The 26,854-nt window shown below is 42.3% G+C and overlaps 1 protein-coding gene across 1 annotated transcript in view; it reads right to left on the bottom strand.

The window, feature by feature from the left end:
• CGNL1 (cingulin like 1) overlaps window positions 1-26,854 on the bottom strand; it is a 136,179-nt gene that overhangs the window by 65,575 nt on the left and 43,750 nt on the right. The window contains exons 2-8 of the mRNA XM_087821276.1: window positions 21,995-23,590; window positions 20,940-21,034; window positions 19,018-19,123; window positions 17,096-17,197; window positions 16,398-16,546; window positions 15,152-15,287; window positions 6,538-6,750 (exon numbers count right to left, since the gene is read on the bottom strand). Of these exons, the coding sequence (XP_087677402.1) occupies window positions 6,538-6,750; window positions 15,152-15,287; window positions 16,398-16,546; window positions 17,096-17,197; window positions 19,018-19,123; window positions 20,940-21,034; window positions 21,995-23,575 (2,382 nt within the window). The 5' untranslated portion in view covers window positions 23,576-23,590. The remainder of the gene's footprint in view (window positions 1-6,537; window positions 6,751-15,151; window positions 15,288-16,397; window positions 16,547-17,095; window positions 17,198-19,017; window positions 19,124-20,939; window positions 21,035-21,994; window positions 23,591-26,854) is intronic.

Raw genomic sequence — 26,854 nt, forward strand, 5'->3', positions numbered from 1 at the left:
GAAACCATTCACAGGCTGGCAGGACAGAGGAAAGGAAAAACCTAGAAGTGATGTGGGAGAGGGGCACCCCAAGCACCCATTAATACTTATAAGACTGAGCGACATTTCCAAATTGTTGGGTAAAACACAAACATAGAGCCATAATTTGAATAGTTCTGGAGGAAATATTCAAAGTTTCGACATTACTGAATTTGAATAGAATTCCTAGCAGGGTTATAGAACATAAAACATGGATGTAATGTTAGAAAGAATTTACCCTATGAGAAACAAAACAGGACAAAAGTACAGAGACTCAGTACATAAATACATAATATAAAAGCAGGCTGCTGTCAGACATTTCTCAAATATAACATCTTCCCCTTGCCTTCCTGTTAGTGGACTTGTCTGCTTTTCTTCAGGTCTCTATGTCTGTGTTCTCCTTTCCCCCCCTAGCCTTAGCCTATTTCCTTCTCTCTGCCCCACTGAAGTCCCCCGGGAGTGTCCCCCGACCCTTGTGGACTCGCTCACCACCCTACCCAATGACAGGGACAGACGCCCTGCCTCTCACTCACCACCTTCCCCCAGGGGCCCCACTGGAACTTTCCCATTCTCAGGCAGCACCTTGGGCTTAGCTTTGTCTCTCCTTTCTCCCTCACCCCAATCATCACACCCCCGTGGGGTCTCCCTGGGCAGTGCCACCTCTCCTCGGCCCCTACCTGCATCTAATTCCTCCTCATTCCTTCAAATCATTTTTCTAGCTTCTAACCTCTCCTACCTCCAGGTCACACCACTACACAGTCATGTCCCTATTAATTAGGTTCCAAATAAAAAAATATCAAGTGCTCTGTCGCCAATAAAAAACCACTCATCTGTCACAGTATTATGGTATTCAAGTAGTCTTCACTCCACCTCACCTTCTCTATCTTAAATCTAAAAAAAATCTGCCCTGGTTGGGTAGCTCAGTTGGTGTGAGCACTGTCCTGATATCCCAAGGTTGCAGGTTCAATCTCCAGTCAGGGCACATACAAAAGTCGACCAATGAATGCATAAATAAGTGGAACAACAAATCTCTCTCTCTCTCTCTCTCTCTCTCTCTCTCTCTCTCTCTCAAATCAATAAATAAAAAATTTTTAAAATTAAAACATTTGCAAAACTAGAAAGAATGTATAATTAACTCTTATTTATCCATCACCCGCTTTAACACTTTCCAACACATGGCTAATCTTGTTTCATCCATGCCCCGCTCACTTTCTCCCCCAAGTGGATAATTTGAAAGCAAATTCCAGATAGCCTATCATTTCATCCATAAATACCTCAGTAAATTTCTTTAAAAGATAAAGACTCTTCAAACAGTAACAGGACCATTATCCCTAAAAATTTTGTTTCCATCATTTCTTAATATCAACAAATATAAAAAGACAGTGTTTAAATGATCCCAATGATTTCAAATATTTCTTCCTCTTTACAGTTGCTTTGTTTAATTGGGATCCAAACCTGGTCTATGCCTTGGATCTGGGTCCCTGCCTCTTAAAAGTCTCTCTGAATATGGAACCACTTTAACTGCTATTGCTCCACAAGGCTCCAGCCCAGACACACATCTCCCTCTCCCAACGACAAGGCGTTGCTCGTACCCAAAATGTCCTCGGTCTCCATGCTCACCAGTCCCAATACCACCCACCAACCTAAACCCTGCCCCCTCTGTGAACCCTTGCTGATTGCCACCAGCCCCCACCCTTAGCACAGCCACCTCCTACAGCACTTCATCTCACTGCACTTGGGCACCTGCTCTTTCCTACTCTGTAATCGGCATGTTACTGGAAGGTAGATTTATCTGATTTATCTTTATAACCCTCACATAACTTAGTGTAATACCGTGCACTTGGCAACTGCTCAGTAAGTAAATTGGTAAATGCTGAACCTCACACATCATCTTCTCTCCTCTTCCCCTCATCCACTCATCGAAGAGATATCTGCTGCTTAACTGCTATATTGTGGGCACCCCGAAAGTGCCTAGCGGTCCAGAAGTCTTATTACTCAACACAAAACTAGACTTTTTAAAAAATCATCCTCAAAATAACCTGCAGCTTTTAGATGCAAAAGTCATCCTTCCAAGATCAACATTAACATGCTATTGCTCCTAACAGACAAGATCTGTTCATTTTCATGAGAAACAATTTTCACTCATAAATAAAACCCCAAAACTGTCTAATGCCTGGCCTTGGGATTGTCGAGACTCAAAGCACTTCTCCCCTTCTGTCTATTCATTCCTCTAATCCATAAATGTTTTCTGAACACCTATTAAGTGCCAAGCACACTGCGGATGCCTCGTGGAAAATGATGCCAGTCCGTACTATGACAGGGAAGAGAAAACCAAGATCAAAATTCCCAGTTCCAGGTCCAGCAATTGTAAGGTCCAAGAGGGAACTAGGGAAGTTCCTGGAGGAGCTAGAATTTGAACTTGGCCTGCTCGGAGAAATTTAAAAACATTAAACAGTCTGCGCTTCTCTTCTGCACAAAAGTTGGAGACTGGAAAGGGTGGAGATGAAAAAGAGAAGCTAACAGCTATGGACCGTCTTCATGATACCCCAGACGGTAGTCACATTCCCATTGACTGTCCATTTCTGCACATGGGTTCCGGCCGCTGCCACAAACCCAAGGAGAAAGGACGTTTCCTTTGTAAAACTGGAAAAAGTATGAAAGGATGTAACACAGAAAAAAAGTATGTGATGAACTAAGGTGTCAAAGTCCTTCACAGTCCTTTCAAGGAATGGTTGCTAGTGAGACCCCCCTTCTAACAGGAGGTGAGACCCATTTCTCTGTGGGAAGGGGATGGAAGTAGCCACCTGGTGAGCACACCAGCCCGCCCTGCAGGAGGGGCTCCGCTCATTCTGCTGCGCGAGGAAACCCACAGACCCAGGCACCCGTGAATTCTCCGGTGAGCAATCAGTCTGTTCTTAAAAAGGTGAGGCTGCTGGGTCTACGAAAACCAGTTGTACAGAGGATCTGTTTGGAATACCTGTAAAATGTGCTTAATAGATTTGACAGTTTCCACCAACTGCTCTAGTAATTTAAAACTTTTAGTTCTCAAGCTCAGGCCAGGATGAAATGTTTGTTATTTAACGATAATAAAATAGCACTTTAAGGGTTTTTGGCCCTGGGGCAGTGGCAAAAATTAGAAAAATTGATGACAGGAGGTCGGGCTGCCTCCTGAGACTTACCAAAGAAATAAACTTTGTAACGCAATGCAGTTCCTTCATGCAGTGTCAGCTTTTAGACACAGTGCTGGGTAAGAAGGTCCTTCCCCAGGGACGGAAAAGGGTAAAGCTAGTGCCAATTTAAGAAGTGCTCTTGCCCAGCCGGGCATGGCTCAACAGTTAAGCATCGACCTACAATCCAGGAGATTGTGGTTTGATTCCCGGTCAGGGAACATGCCCAGGTTGCGGGCTCAATCCCCAGTCGGAGGCATGCAGGAGGCAGCCGATCAATGATGACTCTCTCCTCATTGATGTTTCTCTCTCTCTCTCTCTCTCTCTTCCTCTCTTTGAAATCAATAAAGATATATATATATTTTTTAAATGCTCTTTACCAAGTTAAAAAATTATATTCAATTCACTCTCTTCTAAGTAGTTAACAGAATAATCTTAAAATTCTATTATATGATACCCACATGTAAATAATGTAACAAAAAGGCAGCATTTGTTCACTAAATTAACATAATCTTCTCCATTCAACATATTTCTGACACATTTGATCAGCAACCACAGTCAGAAGCAAAAGCTAAGGTATAAAACATACTTATAATCCTCCTTAAGAAAAACTACAGGGAAATTCAAAAGCAAGGCACAGAAATTCACAGAGTAATAGCGGATTTCCTAAAAGACCTCCCACATCACTGCTGGAGAAAAAATCCTACAGGAACCACAACCAGGCCTGAACACCTGGTTAGAGGGGAACCTGTTCTCCACTTAGTTTTACTCATCAGGTGTTGCACAGATGTGGCTATGCCAGGCCCTGTGCTAAGCTCCAGGGACAAAGATCACACACTGTTGACCTGCAGATGGGCTGTGTTTGGATCTTTTTTTTTTTTTTTTCCAATTTGAAGCACTGCTTAAAAGTCAGGAGATCTCACATCAACATCCAGCTATCTGGCTTCTCTTTAAAAATTGAGAGATGTAGCAACATGCACCCCACATTCCTTCGCTGGCAACTCTAAGCTGTAGCAGAGAAGCAACTGACCCTACAGCAAACGACACACTTTCCAGCCTGCCACAGTCCCCACCATGCCCTACTGTGACACCAGAAACACTTTCAGAACTTCATTTATTTGTCCCTATCTGGGCCCCAAGGTACTTGAGTTTGTCACTCCCAGTCCAGGAAAAAATGAAAAATGGCCCCTGTGCTTAAGAAGCTCAGAGTCTCACGGAGGCAGCAGACAAGATGATAAATTACAACATGGTGCGACACAAACTAATCATTCCTGGTAGAATAGCCAGGGTGCAAAAGAAAGCGTAAGAAAGGTGCGACTGACTCCACTGAGGGGAGTGGAGGTATCCGGGGCACCTTCAGAGAAGAGGGGACATTTGGGGAGGGTCTTGAAGGATGAGCAGAGGTTGCTCAGGCAGAAAAGCGGAAGGAAGTCATTCCACATATGCAAAGAGGAGAAAGGACTAAAAGAAGAATATGGAGTTTTCTAGAGACGGGGTTAGGAAAAGAAGGGACTTCTACTGCCTACAAGGCTCACAATTTTGAAGTTAAGTCTGGGGCATTGGGGGGCCAAGGCAGTTATTAAAGCAGAGGCTGACATGACCAGATTTGTTCTTTCAGGGAAAGATGCTGGCAGCGGTGCAGAATATGACCTGGGGCAAAGAGCCTTGCTGGCACACACCCCACTGGATGCTAAGGTGAACCCCTTTGCATTTGCTTCCTGGTGCTCAGAAACCCTACATTCTCTGCCAGCGATCTACACCTTGGCTAACTCACCTGTTGTTTCTTTCACAGACTGGTGTGGGTCAAGACAGTTACCCCTCTTGAACTGGCATAATGCAAGTGCCGTGAACTAACATACAATGCTGACCTTCAAAAAGGTAGAAATGCGATAGCCCGAGTCTCTACAGATTATCTCAACTCCATACAACAAAGATGTCCTTTCACCCACCATGTTTCTGTTTCCCTTCCCCATTTATGTTATCTGAGAGTTATGTGTGGTACCAGTTTAATTTTCCTAATAGTGAAATCACTAGAAACATGCCTAAACACCATCCTCAACTACCTACCCTTCGATGAACGCACCTTGTTAACTAAGGCTTTGATGCAATGTCTGAGGATGATACAGATAATGATGGGATCAAAGGAGAGGCATTTTACTCAGCAGCCTATCGGCCTGTCCTCTGTGAAGCAGCACATGGAGACCACCAGCAAGGACACCGGGCTGTTGCACAGAAGCAAAATGAGATGGAAAAAACAGACATTTCCTCAAAGCAGTGAAAATTCAATCAGTTTCGCTTTTCTCCCTCAAACTAAACCATACCTCAAAAGAACCTAAGATAGGCAAATCTCTGAGAGGCCTTTTTTGTAACTGTCTCAGTTATAATAACCCCAGACTATTTCCCAGACCTTTTATTGTTATAACAAACAAACCCATCTTTCACTTCGTGTCATCTGCGATTACCGTGCCCTAATTGAAAATCAGCGAATCACTATGGAGCTTAGCGAAGAGACAGCCTACCAGCTCTGAGCTGTCACTGTAATCATCGCACAACAAACAAACCATATCAACAGTTCTTTCTTCATCATCTCTGACCTACAGATTGCAGAGACTCTAAAAAAAAAAATCATACTCTGTCATTCCCCTTTCCCTAAAGATGGCATGTTATTTCAAAGCATTTTCCCCTTCAAAACATTGTTTTTTCTCTTCAACAGCCAACATGAGGCCCACACCGGAAGACTTCAACATAATTTAGGAGAATCTATTTGCAGGAGCCAAGAATTCAATTACGAGGAAAATTACTTTGCAAGGGTTTGGGCAATTCAGCCAATTAACCCTCTCCTAACTGTGCTGAGAAAAGAACCTGAAATGTCTAACAGAAGGCTTCGGTCAGAAGGAACAGGCTAGGGCAGAGGCGAAGGATTCCAGAAACCCGGGTCCTGTCTGCAACGCTGCACCATTAGCAAAACCACACAACATCACAACAGCGTGGGCCTCTGACCTTTAGGAACAGCTAGAGGGGTACGGATCTCAGCTCTGCAGGGGGCTACAGAGCTTCTAGAGTTCACACAAGGGCCTTTAAATCTCACCTGGCGCAATAGCATTTAAACAATGTCCTTAATAATTTTTCAGTTTATAGACTTAAAACAGTCAACAGCAACATTGTTGAGCCTACTCTCTGTGAACAGCTCTATCTCCCTGACATGATGAGACGGTTTCAGTCCGTAGCAAACAGGACACAAGACCACCGGCATTGGTGCAGGAGACGTCTGGCCCTGTCACCTGTGCCCACGCCAGTTTCTTGCCTCGTCCCGTTACCCGCGATGGGCTGGCCGCCAGTCGGGCGGGCTCACCTTGGTCGCCTCTTCCACGCTCTCCCTCAGGGCCTGCAGCTCGGCGTCGTACTGCTCCTTCAGCTTCTCCATCTCCTGGTCGTGACTGGCGACCTCCTCTTTCAGGGCTCCCTTCAGGGCGGTGAGCTCCCGCTCCCGCTTCCTCAAAAGGTCTTCCTGCTCCTCTTTGGCAATAAGCAGATCCTGAAGGTCTTGTTTTGCCTGTAAGAGCTCCTAAGGAGAGGAAACACGAGCAGGGAGGTGAAGATGAGCCGTCTCCGCCAAGCGGCCCGGCTTCCCCCGCCAGTTCGGCCACTCAGCTGAGCGGCCATCGTCTCACCTGGCCCCCCCCTCTCCTTCCTCACTCCGAACACCAACTGGACCATCCCTCCCTCTCCCCTTTCACTCCTCAGAGGCCATCACTCCCCTTGGTTTGACTAGCTCAGCTTTCTTGAGATTTGAGGGAGAAAAGGGAAACTGACTTAATTTTCAGTGCTTTGAGGGGACATGTCTGTCTTTTCCATCTCACTTCACTTCTGGGCCATGGTCCTTGGCCCTTGCTAATGGCCGTTATGTGCTGTTGCTTCAAGGGGTTCATGCCGACTTGCTGGCCTTGCTGACTTCACACCCCACTGGAACCCTTAATCCATGGTCCCAGTCCTGGGACAGCCCCTGCCCCCCCCCCCCCCGTCTCCTTCCATCTGAGCAGGGCAAAGGATTCACATTTCTCCCCAGCTGCTCAGAGTTCATAAGGCAAGTCACAAAACTGGGGCAACAAGTTCCACTACAAATCGCATTAGCTAAACCCAAGTGTGTTCTGCCAAAAGCTCAGCAGGCATTCCTTCTGCGTTGCCATCTTCGCCCCAGACCTGCTCAGCTCTCCTCAAGCTCAGAACACACCCTCTCCTGACGCTCCCTTCCCTCACCCTTGGCCAGGACCTGGGCATGAGCACCTCGGCCTCCTCTCTCCCCCGTTCTCTGCACTTCATGCCTTCTCCCCAACACGAAGCCACTTCGCAGTGAGCGGTCCCTTGCCAGCCAGTCCCAAGTCCTTACTCTACCAGATATCTTTTCTCCCCGTCACATTAGAGCAAAGAAAAGAGCAAAGAAATGTTGTTCTTTTCTGTTTCTGGGCACCTGTGTCCTTTCCATCAGGGCACAGGAATCCTCTGAGTCAGGAGCAAAAAACAAAACAAAAACACAAAGCTTTACCACCAAACTTACTGAAAGTTTAATTTCTGTTCACAGCCTCTACTTCTTGACCTCCTACTATGACTCCTTAATCTCTTGCCATGGCTTTGTTCCTACTCTACTAAGACTGCCCCCTCCAAGGCCATAGTGACCTCTTAATAATCACTACATTCAGTGGCCCCTTCTCGGCCCTCACTTTTCTTGACCCCTCTTGGATCTTCCCCACCTGTCTCCTTAAAATTTCTTTTGCCTTGAAATTCAAAGACACTACACTCTCCTGTTTTCTTCCCTCAGGCCATTTTTTTTCTGTGACAATCTTTTCTGGCATTCTCTCCTTCTTCCCCAAATCTAAGATGACCCCCAAGAACGCACCTTGGCACCCTTGTCCTCTCTGGGCAAGCTCATCTGTTTCCCCAACTATTCAGTCTACAGAATAACTCCCGAACCTTTGCCTCCAGCTCTTCACCTGACTTCCAACCTGCACTTCCAATGACCTACTAGGCCTGTCCCTCTGGACGTCCCAGCAGCACCTCAGATTCAGTAGGTTTGTGTTTTTCATCGTGTTCCTTCCTTTCCGCTTCCTTTGTTTATTGTTCTTGCGAAGGCACCACCTGCTCAGAAGCTTGGCAGCGGCCTGACCAATCTCACCCTTGTCCCTCATAACCAAAACATTAGTTCTGTAACATCTCTAATCCTTTCCCTCACCTCCCTGGTTTAGGCTCTCATCACCTCCTATCCAGGTGGTTGGCAATAGCTGACCAATGGCTCCCCACATCCAGTCTCTCACCTGTGGCCTCCGTGACATTAGCCACATGGCATCATCCGTCTGAACTGCCTTCTTCCCTCTCAGTCCCACCTTTCTTTGCCTTTCAGGAAAATTTCTGAAGATTCATACAATATGACCTCCTCCAAGAAGTCTCCCTTGAATGCCCTACCTGAATACCCATCTTACTGGAGCTGTACTTATCGCAGCACTTAACACTTTTATTTTGCAGTCCATATACAATATTTATTTTCTTATTTACCCTACTAGACTGTCAGCTCCTTGAAAGGATACAGACCTAATTTACTATATTTTTGATGCATGGATCAATGATATCAGGAATGTGCCTGTTCTGGGTATAAATAAATTAACATGTACAGTACGGCAGGAGTCTAGAGATACCAAAATTCTGAAGTAGTCTATTTTTTTTCACTGGTGGGTCTGTGTAAACATACATCCTGCTCTCTGGTAACTCCTAGGGAATCGGGGCAATGGTTGCTTCCTGGGGACCCAAAGCCTCGAGAAAAGCTACTTTCTATTTAAAAAGTGTCACCGATAAAGGGTAAAAATAGTCGTATTGATTTCAGTATAAATGCCAGTGGGATCTCTTTCCTCTTCTTTAGGACATGCACATCCACTGAACCAGGGGAACCTCTGCAGTCCCAGGGTCAAGCTGCATCGCACAGACCAAGAAGCAGCCCTTCAGGAATCTAGCTACAGGCATTGATAAGCTCAGATGAAACATCAGATGAAACATCGAGAGATTCATCCAGGTAACAAAGGCAACTCTGGCTCTTCCAAAACACCAAACAAAGAACAGAAACAAGCCTTACAAAAACATACACCATCCTGACATTTATCAAAGGGCAAGTCCTGCTGCCGCCACTGCCCAGCCCCTCCCGAGGGAGCAGCAGAGGCTCCCCCATCCCTGTTGCTGTTGGCGCCTGTCAGGTCCTCCTGGAGCCTCCTGCCAGCCTCTGCACCACAGCCCATGTGAATCTAACCCGTTTCCTGCTCTTACTCTCACACGTTTCTCAATTGTTTCCATGATAAGGCAGTTCCTCTTCCCACACTTTATCTTTTCCAGGATAGATCTGTATTTTGAGTTGCCTTTTGTGTCCTGCCGCCAAGGCATGTTAAGAACCTCGGCTTTATGGTCCATTTTCCACCGACATGCCACTATCTGAGGCCGGGGTTGCTGCTTAAGTGGACTGTGCTGCACAGATCCAATCAGATTACACCTCACCGTATCACTGATAGCACTTGAAGCTTTCCAGGGCAGAGACCAAAACGCACAGGAGAGTTCAAAAATGTCACTCCATCCCTTCAGTGGCTTGACAATTACCTCGAACCAAAGAAGGGAGAGATGATGTGTAAACTTCAAAATATGTCAAAACCCATTGGAAAATGAACAGGCTTCTCTGCAGTTTCCAATCAAAGAAAACAAGGGAAAATGCAGGCCATTCAGAATCAGCACTTTCAAAACCTAGGTTAGCTGCACAAAGGAAAGCAGCCAGGAGATGAAAACCCAGTGTGTATACACATGGGTGTGCAGGTGTGGGAGGCTATAAAAGTTGACTGTGTGTGGTACTTACTACATAATAAGACTTGTGCCAAACACTTGCAAATGAAAGCAAAGAAACATGACCAAAACCTAAAAAGACAAGTTGAGAAGAAAAGGAAGTCCGCTCTGGACTGGCAGCAGCAAGTGGCTGTCCAGACAACAGGTGCGCTAAGACACACACCAGAATGTGCAAAGCAGCAACTTACCTGCCCACAGAACACTCTATTTCACACACCACCTATTCACAGGTATTCATATCAAAATGAGAAAAATACTGATCTCGACCCTCTTCTGCATTAATCCTCCCCAGGGGTTCTATCTGGTCCCTATCTCTGGCCCATGCTCAATTAAATGGTAAGTATAAGATTTTACATCAAAACTATAGCTGACAAGAGAATTGTGCAATTTTTTTTCCAGACGGATGGCCCATAAAGTGTAACGGGGATGGTGAAAAACATGATTTTTTTAAGTTGTTTTATTAAAATTCCTATAATATTCAGTAATACCATTTCTGAGAACAGTCTATCCCCAGATCAATACAATTTCATAACCAGCATATTTTACTGAGACTTAAAGGACTTGCAAGTTGGCAAACGCCAGGGATAAAACACAAGGCTGCTGGAGTGAGGCCCAGCACTGCAGCCCCATCAAAGATGATGGTCAGCAATTAGAAAGTCCACTGTCGTGGCACTCAGAAAGATGTTGCATGTTTACCCATCTCCCCCAGAATCGAGGAAACATATTTTTGGACAAAGAAGTGGCTGAAAATTTGTTCCATAATCATTTTTGTAACTTGAGCTAAAAACAAAAATTTAGAACCATTAGTCGTTTAAGAATAAAAAAGTCATCCTATTATTGGTCAATTGTATGGCTTATCTAAAGAAAACAGGATTATTTTCCATTCTTTCTGTCTTCCTTCCTTCTTTCCTTTCTTCCTTTAAAAAACAAACAAACTATTGTATTCTTTCTTAATGTAACTTAACTGGTTCCATATAGGGACCCAATGTTATTTAACAAAATGTGAAGTAGTATTAGAAGACATTTCATGAAAATTCTTGTGCATTGGGCATCTCACAAAACACAGGGCCCTCAGCCTTTTTCAAACATTCAAAAGCATGACGTGTTTAATGTTCATTGTGTTTAAGAGTTTGTTCTAAGCCAAATGTCATGGAAAACTTGGGCACAACTGGAATCTGTTATCAGATTCCCCAGGGCACTTCTTATTAAGAAATGAAGAGTAAATTGAAAGTGACAAGAAGATGGAGTCTATGTTATAAGTGATAGAGAAACCATAGATCATGTTTTAAATGTCACTGACAAGCCAAAAGAAGCTGATTTAAAACAGCAAGGGTGATTTTCCAGAGGGAGAGAGCCCCACTTTGGCATTCGGAAGTTAACTGTGCCCTAACTCATCTTGCAGAAGGACAGCAGATGATACAGTTACCATTACAGAAAAGAGGCAACCAGGCGCCAGCAACATCAGGAACATTTTTAAGAAAAGATGTGCTCTGTTTCCTTTTCCTGTTCTCTCATTATCAGCTCTGCCTGAAAACACAGCACCAAAACTCAGGCTCATGTACTCATCGGGTTACCACTACAAACACGTCAATAAACTATTCAATTCAATTATGTTCATTGATATAAGCACAGTCTACTGTGTTTAAAGAAGCAAAGAAGCATATAATTCATTCAAGAAATATTCTCTTTTTTTAAATGGTGACATTTTAAGATAATGTCAATACTGAAATTTATTTATTTGCTTTGTTGCTTGGCATGAAATGGGGGAAGATGCAGGCAATACGTTATGGAATTAGCTGGGTACAGGAAAGAGATAGATACACAAATAGAGCAAGGTCAAATGTGCTAAAATAAAGAATTTAAAAGGACAAGGTATCCGGGGAAAGGGCAAATAACAATTATAGGTTTCGGTTCTTGGGAAAATTCAGCAACTTAAGGAACTTCCCAATAGCTACATCAGGAACATTTTTAAGAAAAGATGTGCTCTTTCCCTTTTATAATCAATGAAGAGTCCACACATGTAATACATTAAAGCCTTACCTTCTATTTAAATTTGTTTGCAAAGCTACATTTTTATTGAAAGCCATACACTGTTCAGTGACATCATTTCTGGGAAATTATCCTTAAGATATTTTTCTAAAACATACAAGGATACACATAAAAAATGTTCACCATATTTTTTCATAATTAAAAAAATTTTTTAAATATAAGAGAATGATTAAATATATTGTGGTTTATCTCCTTAAAAATGAAATATAGCCTGGCCGGGCGTGGCTCAACTTGGGTTGAACGTAAACCTAGGATCAAGAAGATCACGGTTCGATTCCCAGTCAGGGCACATGCCCAGGCTGCAGGCTTGATCCCCAGTCGGAGGCGTGCAGGAGGCAGCCGATCAATGACTCTCTCATCACTGATGTTTCTATTTCTCTCTCTCCCTCTCCTTTCTTCTCTCTGAAATCAATAAAGATATATTTTTAAAAATAAAAAGTGAAATATAAAGACCATAAGATATAATAAGAAAAAATGTTCCTGACACTTTTTTTTTTAATCCTCACCTGAGGATATTTTTTCCATTACTTTCCAGAGAGAATGGAAGGGACAGAGGGAAGGGGAAAGAGAGAGAGAAACATCGATGTGAGAGACACATCAACTGGTATCATCCTGCATGTGCCCTGATCAGGGCAGGAGATCGAGCCTGCAACCGAGGAACGTGCCCTAGGCCGGAATCAAACCCAAGACCCTCCAGTCCTCGGGCTGTTGCTCCAACCTCTGAGCCAAACCGGCTAAGGCTGACATTCACTTTTAAAAGCAGATACCAAAACTGTAGGGATATTGTAAATGTCCCTACATCACAGGCAGGTAGATGAAACCCATCAATGGGTAGGGGGGCAAACAGAAAATGTAGAAATAAAAATCCTTATTAAGATATTAGGAAAATAAGTTTTTCTACCCACCCATCCCCCATTTTAAAATTTAATTTTGTGGTTTTAATAATAGTGATAAATGCACACATTCTCAAAGCTGAATTCTAATGTCCCTTGTCTTTCTAACTCTGAGCCCTGAGAAGAAGGCAGAGCCATGAGAAGCAGTATAATACCGTGAACATGGTGGTTTTTAAGAAATCCTTGGATAAAAAGAGAAATACCAGGTGGTAAGAAAGAGGCCTAACGCCGAGAGAGATGGTCACGCGGGGAGAAGAGAACTGATTCCCCTCCACTAGGCATGTGAGAAACGAATTCGTGAGAACTGTGCTGCGTGGCCACAGCGCTCAGCTCTCTGCCAAGTCATGGGGAAGAGGGAGGCTAAGTTCTAAAGGGCAGGAACTAAATCCTTCCTGGGGAACTACTTCAAAACTAAACAAGGAAAGGGGTGAGAAAACAATTGACAGCAGAGACTTAACAAGGAACTTCAGGGACTTATGAGCCAGCAGCTTTTAACCCAAAGAAAGAGACAAAGAAGAGACTCAGCCCTCAGGGGAAAAGCAGTAGAAAATAAAAGTTCAGTACTAACAAAGTTCCTTTCTTTTTTTTTTTGTTTTGTTTTGTTGGGGTTTTTTTGCTTTGTTCTAAGTTGTGTAACATTTATTTTGGGGGTTGTGCCTACAAAACAAAGCTTATATGGAAATAAATTTCAAAACTATGCCAAAAATACAGGTAGTGATAATATTATAGCAAATATCAAAACATCTAACTGGGCATAGAGATAAAACTTTTGTATTTTTGTGACCCTCAATTAGACTCATTCCAAACAAAAAAAGGAAACGTTCCAAATCTATTCTTGCTCTCTGATCACATTATATGTGTGTATCTAACACCTCATCAGGATGGTAATCTAATCCAGGGAAAAAATAATTGTCTTTGTAAAACCCCATAATCATTAACAAATGCTAAGCAGAAGAAAGAGTCAACCTTATCCACTGACTCACAGATTGATAAGAGCTAAATATTTAATAGGGGATATACTAATATTGGAAGAGGCCAGATGGGCAGCCTGTGTACATAGCAAATAGTCATTCATTCATTCATTCATTCATTCATTCGTTCCCTTACTCACTCATAATGCATCTAGTCAGCCAACCACCAAATAGTTACTGAATGATATATGTCCCAACCATTGAAATAGCTGCTGCAGATAAAATCCTAAACCATCACCACACCTGCCCTCCTGGAGCTTACAGTCTTGTGGGGCCTTAAACAAATAAAAGCTTAACCTATAATAAGTGCTGTATGAGCACCAATGTCTTTTCAATGCTTTCCCATCAATAGCATTATTTACAAAGTATTTTTGCCCAAAGTTCAGCCTAAACCTATTAGTGTAGAGATCTAAATACAAATTTAGTAAAATACAGGGGATAGTGGAACAGGTTAATGGAGATCATAAGAAAATAACCAGACAAATCAGCAGGGCATTGGTCTAGTCTGTTCAGAAGATAAATGGAATGGGAGGAGAAAAGCAGGGAGTAGGGAATGGGCTATACTAGGATAAATGAAAACTCAGATAACAGTGAAAGCAATGTGGGATTCTTGATTGGATCCTGGCAGGGAGGTGGGGGCAATACAACCATAAAATATACCTGGGGGACAACTGGAAAATTTTGAACAAGGGTCCAGGTATTAGAATTCATGTTATATTATATATATTATAGGAATTATTAATTTTTTAGGTGTGATAACAGTATTCTGGTTGTAAGAAAATTCCCTAATTTTTCAAAGATGTGTGCTTAAGTATTAAGGAGTGAGGCGCAGTGTTATCTGTAATTTGCTTTGAAATAGATTAGCAATGAATAAATGGATGCATGAAAAAACCAGAAAGATGAGTGGACAGAGGGATGACTAAGTGTAGTTAATGTTGCAAAATGTTGACAAACTGTTGGATCTGGGCTGGGGCTCTATGAAAATTAATGCAGTACTCTTTCTACTTTTCTGTATGGTTGAAAGTTTTCCCAAGATAATGTTTAAAAACCATTACACATGATGCTCTCACAGAATCTAACCATAGGCACAGGTGGAGCAGACTATGGCTCATGGCACTCAGTCCCCACCCCACCTCCACAGGCAGATGGGGGCCTATCTAGTCACCTGACCCCACCGTCCCCTTACCTCAATCAGTGCCCCCTTCTCCCTGTCCTCAGACCGTTTGGCACTGTCCAATTCATCATGCATTTCTGAGAGCTGGTCCTGGAGATCCCTGATCTCAGTCTGGTGCTGTTCCCGTTCCATCTTCACCTGAAACAGCCTGACAAGAAAGGAAGCCCATCAGACAGACTCTCCCAGGCTCTGCTTATTTTCATCCAGTCTGATTTCAGACCTTCAAATGCTCAAGCAGGGTCATCTAAAGCCCCAAGGAGCCTCCCATTCTCTGCTCTCCCCCAGTACTGTGGCACAGAAGTCAGCAAATTATGGCCCATAGGCCAATCTGGCCCACTGCCTATTTTTGTAAATAAAGTTTTATTGGAATACTGCCATGCTCATTCCTTTATGTATTGCTTACGGTCATTTGCACAATACAATGGCAGAATTGAGTGGTTCCAACAAAGACCATATGGCCCATAAACTGTAAAGTATTTATTATCTGACAAAAGTTTGCCAACCTCTGCACTAAATCAAATTCACAACTATTCTACCTTTTCATCCTATAAAGTATTTACTACACTCTAAATTTTCTGATTATTTTCTTACCAACTTCTTTTCTAAAATTAACCTCTAAGAATGTCTTAAGAGCAAAAGTTATACCATCAAAATTGCCAAAGCAATTTAATGCTTTTATTATATAATGTCCTATTTTTCTTGAATTTCTCTCTAAATTTCACTCCTGCTTGAACCTTCACTTAAAGTTTCCATCATGCCCACGGGCTTCATAGCGCTGCACCTTTTCAGACCTTAGTTTCAGATCTTTTTTTCACACAATGACAGGGCCACCTGTCATTGGGCGTGACTTTCCATCTCTGTAGACTCAACAGAAGTATAAGCACAGGTCACAGAGACCAGCACCATCCAGGATAAAATTCACAAACTGGGAGGTTATGGAGATCTTGTGACAAGTACTTTTTTGAGGCTGGGCCCAGGCTCCCTGAAATCTCAGTCTTCAGATATCACCACTCAGTGTTCCCTGCTGCTCACTGACCTGTTTAGAGATCTACTCTAAGGGCTAAAATTTTACAAGACATTCTTTAAGGTGTACAAAGAATTTTAAAATTATTAACCTTTCTGCTTACCAGGGAGAAAAGGAAGAGTCAGCAACTGCTATAAATATCTGGAAGACCAGGTAAGTACTAAATGGACAAAAAGGTTCTGGCCACATTGATGAAGAACTCGGGAAGGACACAGGCTCTTGGCCCAAACTTACTCTTCCAGGTTCTTCCGGAGCTCCCCTTCGCTTTCTTCCAGTCGCTGCTGCAGCGTGGAGTTCTCTTTCACCTTACTGTCGTGTTGGCTCTGGAGCTCTTCTAAGTTTGCTTTCATTCTATCCCTCTCTTCTTTGATGTTCTGCTGATTCTAATATGAATACATGCGATTTTAAAGCACCTCCATCATACATTAATGTTATGCCACAGAAGCCTACTTCTAAACTCTGATAGATTCCATGTCTTTGCACTTCATTATTAATTATTAATTACATTATTAATTATTAATCAAACTATATAATTAAGGCATAGGAGTTTGTAAGTAGGAATAATAATACATATTTAATAAGTTGTAATTCTTCAAAAGAGAAAACACAGCTATACCTCATTGTGCTATTTCTATTACTCAGTTCCGATATTTTACATGCATCTGGCTTCCTACTGGCTTGCTTGAATCCAACAGCATTTCTTCTATTCTGTCAAAGCAAACAGTATCTATATGCTTTGGTTACTTTTTAAAAAAAATGTTCTTTGGACAATAGGAGCCAAATATACAGGAATTTACTTCTGTGATGAGAGGAATGTTTCTTTCAGGGGAGAAAAAAATTGACTTTCAATTCACTTGGGCATCCAAGGCACTTAAAATATTATTTTCAATCAAGACAGAAATGAAAAAAATAACATAGGAAAAATCATATACCTTGACTTCTAGTTGAAGCTGTCTCTGAAGTTCAGCCACTTCTGTGGTCAACTTGTTTTTCTGTTCTAATAGATCTTTGACTTCAGATGAAGAATGAGAAGCCTACAATTAATTGCAAAGATATACCAATTGAAAGGTTCAAGGTGATTTATTTTAATTCTCTTTAAATATAGAGAATTATAATCAGAGCAGTAACACTAAAATCTTAAGACCCAATTCCAATGTTGATCCCTAAGGAGAAGGGGAGCGAGGAAACCTTCTGGGGTGATGGGAGTGCCCTGTATCTTGATCTGGATGGTGTTTGCACAGACGCATACCTACATTTAAAAAATAAATCAGTGAACTATGCAGTTAAGATTTGTGCAACTTACTGTAAGTTATACCCCAATAAAACAATGTAAAAAGATAAAAAAAATTTTTATGAAGATTCATCCATTGCATAAAGTAATACCCAAAGCCCATGTCTTTGTGTTCCCAAGGCCTTTGGATAAAAATCTATTACAGGTTTTTCATTAGATTGGAAATTATTGCTCCATAACCATCAATGAGATTTTTATCCCTCACTCTCTGCATATGTCTGTATGCAAGCAGTAAATAAATATATGCTGGCTAAATTGGCTTTCTTCTTTTAGATGTCACATTTCCATAACAGAGAGAGATAGAATGAAAAGGGATCTGATTAAAGGAGTCCATTAGGAAACATCTCTGCTCTGAGCATGAATATTAATGGATCTCATTTTTTTCTTCCATGGATGTAACAGGATGATGTTCTCAAAAAGATCTGGCTAAAATGCTATAGCAAAGTGGTTAGAAAACTACAAATGGGAGAGGGGAATGAAAGCAGGGCTCAAAGCTAGAACAGGCAGTGACTTGGCCCTCAAACCTGGAATGGAGTATTTCCTCACCTACTCCTGCGAAGTTAACTAGAACCCCCAGTCAACAAAAACACAGGACTTCCAACTCTCTGAGATAAAATGAGAACAATCCACTTTAGAAATCCAAACCCAACCCATGAGGGAACCTGTACACTGCTCTTTCCCAAACAAAAACCCTCCCTGCTTTGCAGTTTCCCAATGTCTCCGTCCACATAGGGGAGGGTTCTTACATTCTCTCACAGAAAATCACTTAACTGACACCAAAGAGATACAACTCCAACAGCTGTGCCAGCAAATAATCAGATTCAGAAAATAAGAGGGAGATAAAGGGAGTAGGAAAACATGGGCACTTAAGCAGTCACGCCACTGTGATAGGAGCCAGAAGCCTAAGAGCCTCAGTTCCTCTTCTTACCATCTCGCTCTCGATTCAGCAGCGCTTCTTAACTGGTTCCCCTTCCTCTAATCTCACCTCTCTCAAAAAGCTACAAAAGGGATGAAACTTTTTTTTCACTATGACACTATTCATCCCTGTTCAAAGTCCATCAATAATAGCCCTTCACCTTCAGCCTGAAATGGAAACTTCTTATGTAATCTCTGAGGTCTTTCCCACCTGGTGCTTCGTCCCCATGTGCTCTCTGCTCTGGCTACACAAAATTACATCCATCCCCTAAATATGGCAAGCATGTGCCTCTTTACATTTATATTTGCTTGTGTCATTCCCTCTACCTACGACGCCCTGCCTTCCCTTCTTTCAATCCTGTAATCTTTTGAGACACCGCAGAAGGGCTACCCTAACTTCCTAGTCTGTGACTCACAATGACAATGTTAACATCAAAACCAAAGGATGTAAAAAAAAAAGAGAGAGAGACCAGAGAATGAGTACAAATTCATAACATGTAAAACATGATCTTCCATCTCAGATCTTGCTCACTACTCAGGAAACTTCCCAATTGGTGCTATCCCTCATTGTACAGACTGAAGAATCAGCAATTTGCCTGCCACACCCCATGTTAAATGCCCTCTGCAAGATACAGCACTTCAACTTACTTGATTATTTCCTTGCGTGCTTCCTGCTGCTCGAGACTTTAAAGTCTGGATTTTCTCAAAGACCAGATTGACTTTCCTTTTTGTAGCATCATCATTATCGGTGCTTCTGGAAAAGAGACAAATAAAAAACAATGAGGGGCACCCATTGTTCTCAGAATAGTTTATGTGCTGTGACACACAAAGGAGCCCTTTAAAGAGACAAATTCTAAGAGGCAGGATTTTTTTTTTGCAAAAAAAATTGCAAAACCAGTGTGAGAAGAGCAGGATGGATGGTGTATTTTTTCATCAAATAAATTGTTCTATGTTATCACTCAATTTGAGACAGGGGTTCCCACTTTCAAACATGTGAGACATAGCAATGTTCAAAATAAGCTTGCAGAAAACATCCAGTGAAAATTTAGTAATTTGTTGTTTGACTCAAAGGAATTATATTCATTCCAACAAGGGATTTCTCCTCTGTGTGTGTCTCACTCACACATACATTTTTACTTTTAAATCGTATGATTAAGAATGATCTGCAGTGATCTTAACTTGCTTAGCCTATGCCTAAAAAAATAAATCCCCCAAGCCAAGACTGTCAACACAGCAGCCCTTTGTCTAGACTTTCACAGGTAATGATTGGCTAAAGTCTTATTAACTTCAACCACAATTTCTATCGCACATACCTGACAATTAGGGGGGGGAAAAGGTTTTTTAATAAGTTTCTCAAATCATGAACTAAAAAAATAAAAGAATTTAGAGAATTTTAAAAATCAAAAGTTCTTCTACCTTAACCTAAATACAGTAAAACCCTTTAAAGAGAGACATTAATAACTAGTTCTTGGCTAGAAGAATAGAAGAATCTCTTTGGTTACTGTTGTTTTTATTTCCAAAAAAAGCCCTTACCTTATATTTTGAATCTGACTATGCTGTCAGCCTATATTACTGACAAATAATTGTAAGACGCAATACCAAAAATGTGCAGTGTTTTGATACCAATGAGTATTTGCCACCTGACTTCCAGGCAGGTCAGTCTGTAACGCTTTTTTTTTCTTTTTAATCACATCTGATGAGAGAACTGAAACAGAAACTTCCAATTCCTGACCTAGAATTCCAGCACAATTAGTAAGTATCTCAGTAAGGACTGAAAACCAGATTACAGAACTCAACCTCCAAGATAAGTAGGTGGAAAGCACTGCTTTTAAATGACTCATACGTGCTTTTAAAATAATGGAAGCAGGGGCTCCTGGCCAGTGTCAACTCTAGGGAAGGAAGGAGGCGTTTTTATCTGTAACTTCTAATAAGGTTGATAGAGTACTATTGTGCGCATGGAGGAACTCAAGATGATGGCAGACTTCATTCAAAACTGAGTAAGACATTCTGCCTATCTTTTGTTTTTAGTAACAAATTCAGTAGAGCCATTTTAAAAAATATATTCATTTTTAATTTTGAAAGTAGTATGTCCTTCCCTACACTCCCCTCCTCTGCTCTTCACTCCCCACCACCCAAGATTTAAATGCTGCTGAGAAAATTCCAGCCATTAAATCTTTTTTTTAAAGGTATCTAATTTTTTTTTTTTAATATATCTTTATTGATTTCAGAGAGAGGAAGGGAGAGAGAGAGAGAGAGATAGAAACATCAATGATGAGAGAGTATTCATTGATCAGCTGCCTCCTGCACACCCCCAACTGGGGATAGAGCCCGCAACCCAGGCATATGTCCTGACCAGGAATCGAACTGCAATCTCGATCCTAGGTCGAGATTGGATCCTAGGTCGATGCTCAACCACTGAGCCACGCCAGGCCAGGCCAGCCACTGAATCTTTAAGCTCAAATGGCTCACACAGGGCAGCAAGGGAAGGCAAAACACAAGGTCTCAGAAAAGGAAATTAAGAACCCCGCAAGAAATGACAATATTTTGGTCCTTTAAGGAAAAGCACTAACCCTTCTTTGAGGTAATTGTAGAGGATCTGCTTGGCCGTCTCCTCGTTGGTTTGCTGAGTGAGCTCCTGCTGGCCTTTTAACAGATCCGGCGTGGCCTGGAACAGAACATGGTCATCAGATCACAGGATGGTATTTCCAGGAAGGGGGAGAAACCCAGAAGCAGAAACTTCCAAACACATTCCTACTTTCCAAAAACGACTCCTCAGGTAAGGATCCTCATTACAGCTGGCTCTACCACTTAGTACGTAGCTCTGTAACTCTGGGCTAAAAGTTACTTAACTTTTCCTCACCTTAATTTTCTCCCCTGTAAATTGAGGTTAATAATACCTACCTTCAGAGGGTTGGTGCCCATCCTATAATATATAACAAATAGTTCCTGACACTTACTAACTTTATTATGTTTATCATTATCATTAATTTTTTATTGTGTCTACCAAAACAGTAAATGTACCACTTAAATAAATTCCATCACTTTAAAGTTAACCTTAAATTACGATTAACCTACTTTCTCAGGCCAGAAATTAACCCAGTCACTCAATTTCATGAGGAAAATTAATATATCTACACAAACCTAAGCACTGAACCTCTGTGTGGAAACAAATTCTACATACTTCCTAATTTCCCATCTCTACAAGACAAGACCCCAGTGGAAATCCAGTTTTACTTGAATTAACTTAGAAAACCACACAATTGGCAGTAGGGCATATTTGTAGAAAAAAATCTTAAAAAAAAAAAAAAATCAACGTGCGCCCTGGCCGGTGTGGCTCAGTTTGTTGACCGCCCTGTGCACTGAGAGCCTGCGGGTCGGATTCCCTATCAGGGCACCCGCCCGGGCTGCGGGCTAGATCCCCAGTCGAGGGCGTGCAGGAGGCAGCCCGTCGGCGTTTCGTTATCACATCGATGTTCCTCTCTCTCTCTCTCTCCCCCTCTTTCTCGCTCTAAAAAATCAATAAAATATTTTTTTAAAAATCGATGCAGAATATGTATCTCTGTAGCCTCCTGTAGCATGGGGCTGCAGGATTTAGAAGGGGAAGAAAAAGACACGCCGGTGTTACCTGAGTATTTGAGGGGGAAGCGAATGTCTTCACAGAAATCTTCTTGGCTCCGGGGTCCGGCGAAGCCGCCTGCCCCCGGGTCTGCAGCATCAGCGTGGCGGTGGCTGTTTTAACTTCCTCCTCCCTCTTATTCGGTGCCGGGAGGGAGGGCGCACGGGCGGCTGTGCTTTCCTGCCCACCTCTGCTTTCTAGCACTTTCGGGTCTTTGCCCTGCGGGGGAGGCCTGGGGTGGGCTGCCTGCGGCCTGGCGGGGGCGCGGCCAGGGCTCGGTCTCCCGCGGTGCTCGTGGGCCTGGGGCCGCTGAGGGCACACCTGCGAGGGGCGCAGGAGGTGCTCGCTGGACTTGCCCAAGTTCCTGCTGAACTCGGTCAGGTACTCGGCGCTTCCCTGGAGGCCAAAGGGAAAGGCACTGTCCACGCTTCTGGACCTCTTCCTGTCTTCTGGGTTGATCCTGTTTCGCCTCCCAGACCTTCCCCTTCTCTGCAGCCCAGATTTTTGGTCAAATTTTTCAATGAGCTGATCCACGCCAGGAATTGATCCCGTATCAATATCCCGCCCAGTTCCTGGCAAGAAGGGGATGTACCTTCTGTTCTCATGACGATTCACGTTGTCAGCATGGATGGCACATTCTTGATCATCTAGTAAAAATCTGTACAAGGAGTTGGCCGAAGTGGGCGTTGTCGACGACGACGAGGATCTCCGAGAGCGGGCCCCATCCAGGATGGCACCCGCCGAATCTTGTCGCCGGAAGGGAAGCACGTCGGGCCTGATTTTCTTGGCTTCGCAGTGGGCGTGGGCGCCGTGGGCGGGTAGGGGCCTCCCGCTAGGGGAAAGCACCTCCTCTGCCGGCCCGTGCTTGGTGCAGCTCTGCACATTCACACACACTGAGGTCTGCTTCTTGGGGTCATCGATGACCACCGAGCTGCATAAACGAATGGCCGTCACGTTGGATCTGGCCACGTCTTCCGAAGGAGGGCTGGTAGGCTGGGAACTACTAGGTTTGGGAAAGCAAGTCCAACCCTTCTTGTTGTTGGTACCTTCTTCTGTTAAGGTTTTTAGCCAGTTGCTCTGAGGAGGTTGGTGATTTTGTAAGTTCAACTCATTCTTCTCAGGGTCATAGGGCTGCAAAAGCTCTGGATGCCGCTGAAAGTTCAGCACATGGGATGGCTTCCCTGGCCCCTCTTTGCTTTCCAGAACTCCATTCTTACCCTCAAAGACAGAGGGTTGCTTCAGGGTTCTTCCTGAGCTGGGTTGGGCATACGGGTTTTCTGGAAACGGTTCTTCTGCACTGTCGTCCTCTAGGCCAGCCCCATTGCTGGGATGCACAGGCAGGTTATTTATCATTGGAGATGGAAATGATGGCCCGTTTTCAGAAAAAGGTGTGCCTGGCAGACAGTGCTCTGTGTTATTCAGGACTATGTAGGGGTGCCCATCGATTCCCTGCACCCGAATACTGACACCATAGGAGCCTGCCTTAGAGTGCTGGGAATTCCTTGACTTTTTGGTTTCATCGCTTGCGAGTCTCAGGTGGACGCCGTATTCCTGCTGCACGTGTTGATATTCACCGAAGTACAGCTCCATGGTTCACTGTTCCCGCTATCAGGGAGAGAGAGGGTAAAAGAGGACATTAAGTTAAAATTACATCTGTTTAAATGAAGATTATGTGGGGAAACTTCAAAGTTCAAAGAAAACAAAACACTTTAAACAGCAAGAAAACTTTCAGAACCAATGCTTGTCCAAGCAGGCCTTTCTGGATGCCCCTGGGCCCACGTGACCATGGTGCTTGTCATCACCGGGCTTTAACCCTGGCCTTGGGGCGGATGACTGGCGTAATGATCTGAAGCCTCTGGCATAACTTCATGATTCTGTTTCTAGCTGGCGGGCCGTTCTGGTTGCTTCATTTTTTTTCCTTAACTGGTTTACTCACACTTCATGCTATTTATTTTTAACCAATAGGGATATTCCAGTTACCAGGATTTGAGAACAAGGTACTCTTCCATAAAATCAATTAAGAGCTATGGTGTTCTAATGCTCACCACTTTTCTTTCTTCCAATACCGTTAGTTTTTCTGTCAAAACAATCCTCTCAACCTTTTTTATACATAATCCTACTTTGAAATCTTTATCACTATTTGGATATACTGTTTGAAACATTCTTACTGCAAGGAATCCGTAGTTTGTGAGGCCAACAGTGAGAGTAAATGATTAAAAACAATTTTCAATCATTTTTTCTTACTAAAAAAGATCAAGTAATATATAAATCTGAAAAATGTTATTAAAAAAACTGAAGACGCAGAGCTCTTTATTTTGTGATAGGTCCTAATGCCAAGAATCACTGCCTTCACCTTTCTGGTGTGTGGCCACCCTTGTCAGAGACTGCACCCAGATCACCAGCCGTGCCACACTCGGAGATTCTCTCATCAGAAATTCACTTCTAATACACTGAAAAACTCCAACAGCAAAGGAGATGCAGGAAGAGCAGGAAGAACTGGTCTCAGATCAAGGCTGTCTCATTTCTTTCACTGTTACCAGCCTTTTTGAGTTTCTATACTGGACTCAACCTGGCAGCATATTTTCCAAGAAAACCATCAATTTGATCCACATTTTCAAATCTATTTGCACAGAGTTTTGCAAAGTATAAATCATTTCATCTCTATATCTGTTTCTCGTGATCTAGTTTTGTTTGTGCTTTCTTCACCTATTCCTTGATTACACAGGTAAAAATATCTATCTATATATATTTTTAAATATATCTTTATTGATTTCATAGAGAGGAAAGGAGAGGGATAGAGAGACAGAAACATCAATGATGAGAGAGTCATTGATCGGCTGCCTCCTGCATGCCCCCGACTAGGGATCGAGCCTACAACCCGGGCATGTGCCCTGACCGGGAATCGAACCCTGATTGTCTAGATCCTGGGTTGATGCTCAACCACTGAGCCACGCCCAGCCGGGCTCTATATATTTTTTAAATTGTTGTTTCCCCTAAAGAACTAGCTCTTTAGATTTATCCTTTCTCTTTTTCATTAATTTATTGAGTTACAGTTTGAGCATCATTATTTCCTTCTGCTTTCCTGTATTTTGTTGCTTTTGTTTCCAATTTCTTGACTTGTGTCCTTCATTTGTTTATTTTCAGCCTTTAATTATATTCCAAAAATTGTGATATGTGACTGTGTCAGTTAGGAATTTTGTTGGTTCCTACTAACAAAGAGACCCAAAATAGCAACTCAAAAGAGTTAGGATTTTCTTCTCCTGAGAGGTAGGAAGTCCAAGGCTGGAATGAATGGATCCCAGGATAATTTTGAGGAACGCCTCTTTTATCCTTCTACTCATCTACCTTCATTAAGTATTAGACACCTATGATTATAAGACAGCCGATCAGTATCACATATGTTAAAGGCTTATTAGACAGCTGAGTCAACTTTCTAAGGAGCTTTCCAGGAAACCCCGCCCACCAATAATCCCTTGCATCTCATTGGTGAGACGTTAATCATATTGACCACTCCCAGCTCCACAGACTGAAAGGAGGGCTGTGAAACAGGGTTTTGAGCTGGTCTATGGCACTCAACAAAATCAATGTTCTGTTAGTAAAAACAGAAAAGAGAATGAAAAGCAGCTTTCCACCATAGTAATGTTTCTATTAGTATTTTCTAGATGGTTTCAATTTGTGGTTTTGATTTCTTCTTGGACACAAGAGTTGTTCTGAGGCAAATTTTTTCATATCCAGTATGTCTGTTGTGTTGTTTTGGCTTGGAGGGTCTTTATTTCTATATGTTGTGCATTTCTACTTGCCCTATAGTCAGAAAATATAGTTTATTATCTCTTCCTTTTAAAATGTATTAAAGTTTCCTTTGTGGGCACACATGTGGATCATTTTTGCCAATGTCTAGTGGGTGCTGGGTGTAGTCTCTTTTTTCAGGCATGGCATTCAAAATATATCCATTAATACAACCTCACCAATTATTTAGTTCAGCTATGCACATCCTTACTTATTTTGTCTTTCTGATTTATCTTGGGTCTTCCTGGATACATGTGTCTCCTGCTACTAGCATGATGCTGTCAGTTTTGCTTGGTGATTATGCTTTTAAATATAAACCATGTTAAAGACCATCACCTATTTTATAGATAGAAACAACTTCGAAAGGTATCTTCACCTGCAGAATTCAGCATTATCTCACAAATTCCAATTATTTCATTATATCCACTTTCGTTTTCACCCATTATACTAACATTTTTAAATAATTTTATTTTTAATCAAAGTAAAATGAAATATAATGAAAACCTGTACTCTCCAGCTTCCCTTCCCCCATCTCAACCACATTCCCCAGAGGAAGCCAATTGCAAAATACAGCTATTGATTCCAGCACTTACCTCCATGTTGCTAGGTAATGTGCCTATTTCTTAATTTATCAGTTTTACATGTGGTAAATAACACAGCATACATATGAATTTCTCATTCTGCTAGCCTCCCAATAATGAAATCAAGAGCCAACTCTTTATGTTATCATGACTACATAAATACTGTTCACCGAAGACCCAAACTGTGGAGTCTGGTCATGTTTTCTTTCTTATAAAACTTGAACTTTTCTAGACCTAATAGCTGACTGCTATTTTTACTTGTCTTGTTTTCTATATACCTATCCTTAAATCCTTTCATCAGCGGCATCACAACTGTTAGATACTTACTAGTCTTTAGTTCTAAGAAATGTTCTTATATTATTTCTGTGATAATGTTCAGAGAACCATTTTATTTTGTTTTTGAGTTTTGCATCTACAATATTAGTAATGTTGAATTTTTTAGACTGAATTTCAATTTTTTGCATTTCTTTCTCATCTGCTTTTCAACTCCATTTTTTGTTCT

The sequence above is a fragment of the Miniopterus natalensis genome, chromosome 1 (genome assembly GCF_054644295.1).
Source record: "Miniopterus natalensis isolate mMinNat1 chromosome 1, mMinNat1.hap1, whole genome shotgun sequence".
Classification (NCBI taxonomy): Eukaryota; Metazoa; Chordata; class Mammalia; order Chiroptera; family Miniopteridae; genus Miniopterus; species Miniopterus natalensis.